Source organism: Camelus ferus, chromosome 3 (assembly GCF_009834535.1).
Source record: "Camelus ferus isolate YT-003-E chromosome 3, BCGSAC_Cfer_1.0, whole genome shotgun sequence".
In the NCBI taxonomy this organism is placed as follows: Eukaryota; Metazoa; Chordata; class Mammalia; order Artiodactyla; family Camelidae; genus Camelus; species Camelus ferus.
This window is the reverse complement of record NC_045698.1, coordinates 114,693,785-114,705,563: the sequence shown is the minus strand read 5'-3', so window position 1 is coordinate 114,705,563 and position 11,779 is coordinate 114,693,785. Positions and strand designations below refer to the sequence as shown.

At 34.7% G+C, this 11,779-nt stretch overlaps 1 protein-coding gene and 1 pseudogene across 1 annotated transcript; both read right to left on the bottom strand.

The window, feature by feature from the left end:
• Positions 1 to 1,621: 1,621 nt before the first annotated feature.
• Positions 1,622 to 2,210, bottom strand: LOC102521865 (annotated as a pseudogene).
• Positions 2,211 to 3,359: 1,149 nt separating this feature from the next.
• On the bottom strand, positions 3,360 to 4,507 carry LOC102511528 (olfactory receptor 2AK2-like). Its single transcript, XM_014553536.2, is given in 1 exon segment — positions 3,360 to 4,507. A coding segment is annotated over 1 exon segment (975 nt). The 5' UTR covers positions 4,335 to 4,507.
• Positions 4,508 to 11,779: the final 7,272 nt, after the last annotated feature.

Below are 11,779 nucleotides of genomic sequence, written 5' to 3'. Positions count from 1 at the left end.
GTCTTTGACCAAATTTTACTCTCATATTTGCCCTTTCATGGACAAGGTGTTGAATGATTAAAACTTCTAGCCAAGAATACTTAGTCTGACAAAATTAACTTTCAGACATAAAGAAAAAATAAAAGCTTTCCCAGGGTAAGAAAAGCTACTAGAATTAGTTCATAATCACTAGAGTTGCTTTGCAAAAAATGCTCAAACTGAAAAGCTTGTGCACAGCAGAGTACAGAGACAACAAAGTGAAAGAGAATCTACCGAGTGGGGAAAAAATGTTTGCAAACCATGTATCTGATAAGGAGTTACAATATATGAAGAACATATGCAATCTAATTTTGAAAGGAAACAAAAAACTCCAATTAAATTCGGTCAAAAGACTGGAAAATAATTTATCCAGAGAATAAATGTGAAAAACCAACAAGTTCATACCAAGATGCTCAGCATCACTCATTATCAGGGTAATACAAATCAAAACCAAAATGCCACAGCATCTTATTCCTGTTAGAATGGCAGTTATCAAGAAGACAAGATATAACAAGTGTCGAGGATGTGGATAAAAAGGAACCATTGCGCACTGTCATTGGGACTATAAATTGGTACAAGTACTATGAAAAAAAAGCACAGAAGTTTTTCAAAAAATTAAAAATAGAATTCATATATGATGTGACAATCTCACTTCTTGGAATAATCCAAAAGAAATGAAAAAAAAAAAAGGGTACTGAAGAGATATCTGTACTTCAATGCTTACTGCATCATTATTCGCAATAGCTAAGATGTGGAAATAATCTGTGTGTTGGTCGATGGCTGAATGGACAAGGAATTTGTGGCAAATATGAAAGCAATGAAATATTTTCAGCCATGAATAAAAAGGAAATCCTGCCAGTTAGGACCATATGGATGGAACTTGAGGGCATTTTGCAAAGTGAGAAAAGCCAGACAGGGAAAGACAAATACTGTTTTTGACATTACTTATGTGAAAAAGCCATCACTGTAGAAACAGAGGTTAGGATGGTGGGTTTCATGGACTGGAGGCTGGGTGAACTGGGGAGATACTGTTCAAAGAACACAAACCTCCAGTTGGAAGATGAAGTTCTGGGATCTAACGTGCATAATGTTGATTATAGTTAATAATACTGTATTATGTAACGGAAAGTTGCTAAGAGAGTAGATCTTAAATTTTCTCACCTCAAAAACAAAATAACTACGTGACATGATGGAGGCGTTATGAAGGTGCTAATGACGTGGTGGTAATTGTACGCACAATTAAGTGACTTGTACAGAAAGTTTTTTGGCGATTTTATTCATAATAGCAAACATCTAACATCAGTTAAAACAACCGTGATATATTCACACAGTGGGGATGCTACTCAGCTATAAAACAATTACATTATTGAGGCATAGAAAGTATGTTTGGATCTTATAAAGTTCTTGAGCAAATGCAGCCAGACACACAAAAGAGAAGTTACTCTTTGCTTCAGTTAATAAAAGTTTTACTCAAAGAGAATGGAAGTCAAAAAAAAAAAAAAAAAAAAGATTACCATTGCTGGGACAAAGAAGGTAACACCAGGGGAGAATAGGGAACCCAATGATGGAAATTTTTGTTTGTTTTGTTCTGTTTGTTTGTTTGTTTTCAGGGAGAGCAGAGGCAGTTGCCTTTCTTGGGGGCCATGGGCCGGCTGGCTTCACTCAAAGGCCAGGCACTTGATCTTGAAGTTGCCATTGGCAGCCAGGTAGTTGGTGGCCTCTGGCCATTGGGGAGCTTGAATTCGTACCCATCTGGCAGCTTGATGGTTAGATCTGCCTGGTGGAAGGAGATGCACACTCCACGACACTTGCAGGCTGGAAGGAGAAAACAGACTCCCCACTGCTCGGCCCCCCCAGGCCCCACTGGCCTTGCTGTTACACACGATGGTGTGGGTGTCCCCATGTGTGTGGAAACGTGGGTTGAAGGGCAGGCACAGCTTGCTGCAGTCTTTGCCCATGTTCAGCACGAAGCTCTTGGCGTCTGGGGCCACCTCGCCCTGCACCGTGAGGCACTCCCCAGGTTTGAGATTCAGGGTGCTGGTGACCAGACCGCAAGCCATGACTGAGGAGAAGGGGACGTTCCTGGGACTGTGGCACCAGCTGTCTGAAGACGCCGCCGGAGAGATCTGGGAATGTTCTTGCTGTGGTTTCCTCCAGCTGTGTTTTGCTAATTCCATTTCTTCCAGTTGTGCAGTCCACCATCTTAGCCTAAGCGTGAGCTCTTTGAATTTCCTCACGTCTCACATCTGATACGCCTCAAACCTCAAACGTCTGCCTGAAATTCATCTGTGGAGTCTGGTTACTTCTTGCTCCTCCAAGATGATCACTTGGGTTCAAGATATTATTTTATCACAATGAGGCTACTGCAATGCCTGAAGAGCCCATTTCGGTCCTCTCTGCAAGACCCAATAATCATGTCTCACTTTCTTAGAGTAAATGCCAAAATGGTATACTGGTCTACCTTACATTACAAATTCTGGCTCCATTAGATCTACTCATTTCCTACAGCCCAGTAATTTACATCTTGATCTTCTTTGACTTTTGCCAACCATCTTCTCTACTCAGGACACTCTCATTTGCTTCTTCCCCTATTTAGAAAACACATTCCCAAATATCCATTTAACTCACTTTCTCATCTCTTTTCAGTCTTTGACCAAATACCACCTTCTTAGTTTCCATTTTCCAGACAGTTTTATGCAAGATTGCGAGTTCTATATCAAAATGTCCTACTTAATTGTTATGACAGGTAATTCCTTTTTGAGATAGCATAAAACTTTATTTATTGAATGTCTACCCATGCTGAAACTTGAGCTTTATGATATCAGAAATATCTGTCACTTTTTCATCTCTGATTACTTCATTATCACCAGTTCCACACATATTGTTAAAGTATTAAACATATGCTGAATGAGTGGATTATGTACGTTGCTCTGTATTAAAGTTTAGTCACTTAGAGATTCTCTTAACGGTGTGTGTTAGGATAAATTATATTTCCTATGCATTGCATCTCAGGTGCTAAATGTCCAATTTAAAATATTTATAATATGGAAACACTAGGTTAACAGGGTTGAATTCTATTTCATTAAAAGTTAAATAAATTGGATAATGAACTGTTTACCTAGCTTCTATATTGAAAATTGATCTAGTTCCAATAACAGTGCTTGAGGTAATCCCAAATCAGGAGTAATTAAGACTTTTACCACTTTAATTATTTTGTAAACATTTCTTAGAATTCATATCTTTCTACCGTTTTTTTTTTTTATAGTTTACATATTCCAAAACAGTATTGTAGGCACAACACGTTATGTTGTTCAGTCTCAGTCAGTAAGTAGTTCCTAGAGTCACATTTTCCATACAAATAGTCTCCTCAAGGCCCCCATAACTTCTTTATTCCTCAGGCTGTAGATAAATGGGTTCAGAAGAGGTGTAATCATTGTGTAAAACACAGCTACTGTCTTATCCTCTTCAGGTGAATGCAGGGAGTGAGGCCTGGTATAGGTGGAGAGAGTGGTCATGTAGAACAGACTTGCCACAAGCAGGTGAGAGGAACAGGTGGAGATCGCTTTTGTCTGTCCTTTTCCTGAACTCATCTGGAAAACCACAGTGAGCACACAGGCGTAGGAAGCCACAATGGCCGTGAATGGTAACAACAGAATAATAAGGCTGCTCAGGAGGATCGTATGTTCATACTGAGAAGTGTCCTGACACACCAATGGCAATAGGGATGGGACTTCACAGAAGAAGTGGTTGACGAGTCGAGATGTACAGAAGGGAAGTTGAAACACATACACCGTATGAATTAAAGAGTTGACAGAACTACTGGTCCACGCACACGTGACCAAGAACCAACAGATCCTCTTGCTCATGAGCACAGGGTAACGTAAAGGATGACAGATGGCCACGTAGCGATCATAAGACATGAACCCAAGAAGAAGGGCTTCAGTTCCGCCAAGGACCAAGAACACAAATGTCTGAATCTCACAGCCTAGAAAAGTAATGGTCTTACTATTGGACAGAAAGTTAACTGCCATCTTGGGCACAGTGGTGGGGATGTACATCATGTCGATGAAAGAGAGCTGACTGAGGAGAAAGTACATTGGAGTGTGGAGTCTGGGGTCCAGTCGAATGAGAAGAATCAGTGTGATGTTCCCCATCAGAGCCACTGAAAACAGGATGGCGATGGCAACGAAGAGGAAAGAGTCCATTGGACCATATTGGAAAAGACCGAGAAATATAAAATCTGTTTCAATAGTCTGATTTTCTGTTTTCATGGCTTAAATAAAACTACCAAAGCTGACAATATTTAAGAATTCCATGTAGCAATACTGACTTCCCTTTAAGAGAAAAAAATGATGTTTATTAAATGTAAGAAAATTTTCTTGAATCACATAGGTGAGTATATTTTCCTCTACTTAATACACTTGAAATCTTTGTGTATTAAACAATAGCCACTTAACAAATTCTAAAATAAAAAATTACTGAATGTATAATTAATTATATTTTGAAAATTAAAGTAAGATACACATTGAGCTACTTGCCCACATAAATTGTTTTTCTGCCTTTGTAAATATCTTCAGGGTGATACACTGAGCTGTATTCTCTAGCTGTGAGCATAGTCTTCTACTGAATTCAATCATATAAGTAATGAAATTGTTGTGACAGACTGTCATATATAATTTTTAAGTATTTACTGCATTTCTCCATTTTGACTTTATATTGGTTAATAATTTGTATAAAGTATAATAACACATTTAGCCTTAATTAATTAATTAGTGTTTATTTCTTCCTGTGAATATACAAGAGATTTAATCAATTAAGGGGAAAAAAATACACCAGACATGAGGAAAATCTTGAGTATGCATTAATAAAATATAAACTTAAAACTTACTAATTTAACATTGACTCAGGTAGCATTTAAAAATGGTTGAATCGAAGCAAATTTAATTTTTCTCCTTTTAGTTTCTGACACAAACCTGTCGCTTGTGTATTTCCAGAGCTAATAATGTCTAACTAGACACTCCTGGTTCAAAAAATATTTAATAAAGTTACAGGAAAAAATATTAAACATTCTTAGATTTATTGTGTAGCTCTGCTATGGGCATGATGCACTGACAGTTTCTGAAACTAAATATGAACCAAACTGATTTTCTTCATGAAAAATTTATAGCTATTCTCAATCATGACCACGTATGACTGCCAGGCTATCTACATAAGAAAATGGGAAGGATGAGGGAAAGTCAGCCAACTGACAGGCAGATGTGTCAGTAACAGACTGCTATATTGAAAAATAATAAGTGTATTAGTGATCTTTGAGAAAAAGTTTTAATACAGATGAGTAAGTGAGAAACCAAAGGACAGTGTGAGATAAGCCTGGAAGATCTTACAAGTATGTCTTTGTAAATACAAGAATTCATCTATACCTTCTTTCCAATTTATTTCTTAAATTATCATGAAGCATGTCGGATCTCAAAAAATACATATATAATAATAATATCAGCCTAAAAAGAGAAAGAATCAAATATTCTGTATTTATCTAAAATTACCTGCATATATAAAACGGTATCTAAACATAAAACAAATTACCCCCTAAGATTAATTGCAAAATCCAGAACAGGAGGGAAGGACACGTTGAGGAGGAATCTGGACCCACCTTGAAAATTTTAGAGCACGTGCTGTGGGTAAATGGGACAGAAGCATAGAAAATTCCCTTGGCAGTCCTCCTACACCATCAAATGTCAGAGAGCCATAAAATTACTGGATGCAAGTCAATGCTTCTCTCTCTCTCTCTCAGAATCAAAACTCTTCTGTTTTGCACCTGACTGTGTTGTTTAATGTTGACAGGAGGGTTGATTTTTCAGTTTCAGCTATGCATGAAAGAAATGAGAATTAAAGGCTACCACTTACTTCTCAATCAAGACAGAGACTTAGAAAATTACTGATGTATTCGTACAAATTTGAAAGTATTCGTTGTCTTATTTTAAAGCTACTGCAAAACAAAGATAAGAAAATCAAAACAGTTTCAATGAAAGCTAGCCAACATTGGTATTGAAATACGACAAAGAGAGGACTGACAATAATCACTTCTGAATTAAACATGCAAATCTGAATATAGTTGGGACAAGCAGAATTCCATGATCCATCATGAAGTTATAGTTATCTGTAATAGCCAAGCTGCTGTAAACAAAGTCCCACTAAAAATAAACACATCAGTGAGTTAGGTACTACATGCTAGAATATGTTTCAAAAATAATTTGATCTAATTGAAACTAATTCTTAATAAAATATTATTAAACAGGCCTATCATAGATCCTTACTCCAAAGCACAGTGTTTATATCTGAAACAGTAAACACTGATATAAAATAAAGAAGAATACTTGTTCAATTCAGAAAATTAAAGATGCATTTTCTAACATAACTGCAATATTTTTAATATCCTAACCCAGGAAGAAATATACAAATAAAAATAGCCATAACAAAAAAAGACAGAGGTAATGATTGTTTTTTGAATATTACTAAAACTAGTAATATTCCTATAGACTATCATTCTCCTCATGGCAGTCTAAAATATTCTCACATCACTAATAGAAAATTATGATAATTAAATATAATGATTTATATGTTTATAATAAAAATCAGCTTATGGTTTTAAAAATAAATGCAATAACAGATGTAGCTTGTGGCTTGTGATTTATGGGATAAGATAAACTTCATCAGACAGTACTTCTCAGTAAACTAGTTAATGGAAATAATCTGACCTAAACTTCAAAGTTGTATATGTCAGATTATCATCTAATTATGGTAATGAATACCTGGGATTAAATGATCAAGCTTAAAAAATCTGAAAAATGTTGACAAGAGAGCAAGAGGAGAAATCCTACCTATGGGATTTTACAGAGTTAAACTATTAAAACAGTGGAAAACTATTCAGCCATAAAAACCAACAACATAACACCATTTGCAGCAACATGGATGCTCCTGGACAATGTCATTCTAAGTGAAGTAAGCCAGAAAGAGAAAGAAAAATACCACATGAGATCACTCATATGTGGAATCTAAAAACAAACAAACAAACAAACAAAGCATAAATATAGAACAGAAACAGACTCATAGACATAAAATACACACTTGTGGTTGCCAAGGGGACGGAGGGTGAGAAGGGACAGACTAGGATTTCAAAACTGTAGAATAGATAAACAAGATTATACTGTACAGCACAGGGAAATATACACAAGATCTTATGGTAGCTCACAGAGAAAGGAATGTGACAATGAATATATATATGTTCATGTATAAATGAAAAATTGTGCTCTACACTGGAATTTGACACAACATTGTAAAATGATTATAAATTAGCAGAAAAATGTTAAAAAAAAAAAAAAAAAACAGTGGAAAACTTGTCAGATATTCACCTCATTACTTTCAGAGTGTAAGCCATGGGTGACCTCGGCTTAATCAGAATCTTAACACACAAGGCTATTTTGTTTAAAACACATACTTATTATTCTCTTTATCTCTTTTCAATCAGGACAGAATTCTTAAGCCTTTTTATAAACACATAAAAAGTTATCTTATTAGGTTTTCTCTCATCTCTGATTCCGAAGATAAAATATACTGTGGTAAGTATCAAAAACAATTAATGGTGCAAAACCCTCTCCATAAAGTTGAAGAGCTAAATTTTTAGGCAATTCTACCTATTATGTATTATAAAAAAGCAATCATTTGATAGATGAAGGAAAGTACTACCATACATGTTAAGTTCAGAACCACCTAAAAAACACCCTGCATCTTCTTACCCCCAGAAGAAAGAAATCTCCCATGTCCCAGCTTCCTGCTCCAATACCCAATCACTTCTCTGACAATTCCTTGGAATTTTTACCAAATTCCAAATGAGAGGTTCAACTGACATTAATAAAAAAGAAATATATTGAGGATTGGAAAATTTTATGATACTGTATTCACCAATAGGTTTAAACAAATTCCAAACTCCAATCGTAAAGGAGTCTAATTATAGCATGGCTCATACATTAGATAATGGCTCAGACCTTTAATGTGAGCTAAGAAATTAAAATAACACCCACTTCAAGTGTATTGTCAACCAAAACCAGAACCTTGGGCACGGAGAGAAGCAATAACATTTTTATTCACTATGGTAGATTTGAGAACTACTTTACTATTATCAGATTCATAAACTGAAAATTGCAAATTTCTATCTAAACAATTTTATCAAAAAGCGATTAAATGTGTACTTATTTCTATCATAATTCAGCCTCTCCAGATCCTTATCCTTATCCACGTATATAGTTTTGCATGATTGCCCTCCAACTTCCCTTGAATTTTGAGTTCTGTTTTGATTAAAAATCTTTATTGTAGAGTTAATTTAAATGTATTAGTAACTAATTTGGGGGATTGGAAACTAAAAATAAGTAGAACTGAAAGCCAAGGATATAAAAAATGTGCTGCACTTAATATTACCAGGCAACAATAAAATAAAGTTTGAAAAATGGAAGTATTGAGAGCTAACACTGCTGTGGAGCCACACAGCTCGCAAAATATTTATTTTAATAGAACTGTGTAAAATTCTCACTAGATGTTTGTACTTTTTGAAATAGTTAACCTATTTTACTTACTTTTCATCATATCCAAAATATTGTTACAAATGACTGATTACGTGGTAAGCAGAACACAAAAATCTGAAGATAAAATAAGAAAGAGACATATTCCCTACCACAGTTGCAGATAAAAGGATCCTCTTGGGGTCGTGTTCTCTTAAGTAGAGGATACACAGCACTACTGAATCCTGGTCCCAGCTCACTGAACCGAGATGCGCCCCAGCTCCTTCGCCTTGGTAACTCTGACATGATGCAAATTCAATATATAAAATAAATCTCAAATACATACTATTATATTATTTTTGCATAAATAATACCTGTATAAACTAGCCAGCCAAGAAATAGCCCAGATTAAAAATATGTACATGCAAGAAAAATAATAAAATTAAACTCTGTGTAATCATTGAAGTAAAATACGACATTTTAAATATGTCTGAGAGTAGTCACATGCTTTTCTTTTAAATATGAGTTGCAGTAAACTCATCAAGGAACTACAGTGTCTTCTGACTGACTTCAGGGGAAACAGCAGTCTATAAACAGTTACACAATACCGAATTTTTGTTGTGGTTGTTGTTTTACTGCAAATGAGGCTTCTTTGCCTTCATCAAGCGATGTCCGTGATGCTCACCTTGAATGCCTAGGTCATCAGTTAGACAGATCAATTGTCTTTCATTTCACAAAGCGTCTGAAGTTCATTTCCACTGGGGCATATTGCCCCTGATACAGATGTAAAGCTCATTCTTCTAGGATATTTTATTTGGAATAAAATATTAATCAAGGGATGGGAGACAGAACGGCAAAATTAGACAGAAGAATGACCCCAGTTAGAGGTAGTCATGAGGGATTCACAGTAATTCATTTTTTGATAATCTTTTTAAATAAAATTTTACTGAGGATCACAGAAAGACCACATGTATTCTTAATAATCTAGTTAATGTGGTAGCGCTGCAGAGAGTCATCAAAATAGATTATTAAAAAATCTATACTTTGAAACACATTTGAAGAGCTATTACTACACTATGACTTTGCAAGATTATTGGGTCTTTTTTTTTTTTTTTTTGCCTCAGACAATAAGTTTTGCATGAAAATTCAGTGGAGAGCAGAATTTAAACGAAAGGGTCATTTTCTTGACTTTATGCCAGACTTTTAAAGTCTCAAAATAAAATGGGCCGGCTGCCTAATCATGAAACTTACATGTTGTTTGCAAAAGATCTATTGGGAAAACTTGGTCTCTAGTCCACAATTAAAAACATTGGCTACACTTCAGATAATGTTTTATTAGAGCTGCTGTCTACACTCAAAAAAATGAGTTATGTTTTTATGTTTTACGTTGTGTTTTATGTTTTATTGTAATCACAAAAACAGATTTGTTCAAATGATTGTTTAATCAGTTAAAAATTAACATACAGTTCTTCAAAATTATCAGTTAATTCTATTTTAAAAATATATAGATCAGACCCTAAGAATAACTGATAAATACTTTGATATAACTTGAACAAAATAAGTATGATGTTTCAAGGAATTACATGACCCAGGAGATATTCTATGTTAAATATTGCAATAAATTTTTGCCTACAAGAATCTTTAGAAGATTACCATAGTCATTATAGTAGGAGACCCACATTTCTGAAAGCCCGCGGGTCCAATAAAAATGCAACCACTCAGGGTTTATTGTACCCAAGTTCATAGAAAGGAAGTTAGATAATGGCATGACATTCACTTAAAGTTATTCTACTGCAACAGGATTTATTTAATCTGGGAAAATTAAAGATAATTGAATTTTAATAAATCAATCTCTCTAAAATAATTCTATGAGCTAAAATGACAGAGGCAAACCCTTTGCTTAGGGTAAAAACAAACAACAACAAATAAAAATTACATATATACATACACATATGCACACACGCATATAGTATTTCTACATATAAGAATACATACACGTACATAAAACACAATAACTTTATAAGCAAGATTATGTAGGTTACACGTCAGAGGATATATACACGAACTTATTACAGCCTGTATTTAACTTGTATATAACTTTTTATTAAATGAGTACATATCTCTATCTTTATTTTCCCCAACTACAATATGCAATGTTTTATATTTGTTATATGTTCTATCACTTTTCTGTAAAATGCCTTTTGACAGCTTCCTCAGGAGAAACTTCAGTGAGCAGACAACCATTGAGCATTTTATGCAGAAACACGGGTATTTTGGAAGCCAAATGTCAAATTTTAAATAAAATTTTAAGTCCCTTTGATGGTTAATATTGCCTCAAATCCGATTACTGATGAAAATGTTTCTAGAATATTACTGGACAAATCTAAACCCTTACGCAGTGTTGGATGAACTTGTTACGAAAAAGAAAAAATAAAAATACATATACAAAATTATTATCATTTAGAGGAATAACGTTACTACAGTGAGGTAAACATGAAGTTACTAGGATATAACAATCATTCTATTAAAAAGCTCTGATCTTAGATTTCCATTTCTCACGAGGCAAAAAAAAGGCAGAATAAAATACAAGTAAAAACTACAAACTTGGCAATAACTTAAAACCTTGTTCCTTGGGAAGAATCTGTTCATAAGGTGACAGCTGTAAATGGCCTCCTCTCTGACATAATATCAGTTATCTACACACACCTCAGAAAATCACCTTTTTAATCCACATTTAATAGTCTTCATGGTACACATTCTGATGAACACAGTATTCTCCCCATCACAAAACAATTAATAATTGCATTATTACAGCTAGCTAGATTGACATCCTATGTCTTCCCGTCTCTTATGCCTTCTTAATCCACTCTGCAGGGAATTAAAGTTATAAATTTCAGGAGAAGGGCAACTGTTACTCTAAATCCTAGCATGTTTAAGCACAGGGAAACATATGGTCATATGTGGAAATTTAAATAAAATTACTGCACCATAATATTCTTGCTTTTATCCCAGCAGGACTATCATATAAAGAGTTGTAACAGGGAAACCATATATTTATATTCTTGATAGTACACTGTAATTTCTAAGATTTAACTCGTGTTGGAGATAAAGAAATGAGTGATGTCACAGGTACCTCCCAACCTCTCTCCCCGACCCTAAAACACAAGCATTTTTTAAAACTATGGGATAGAGCGCTAATTTTTTTTTTA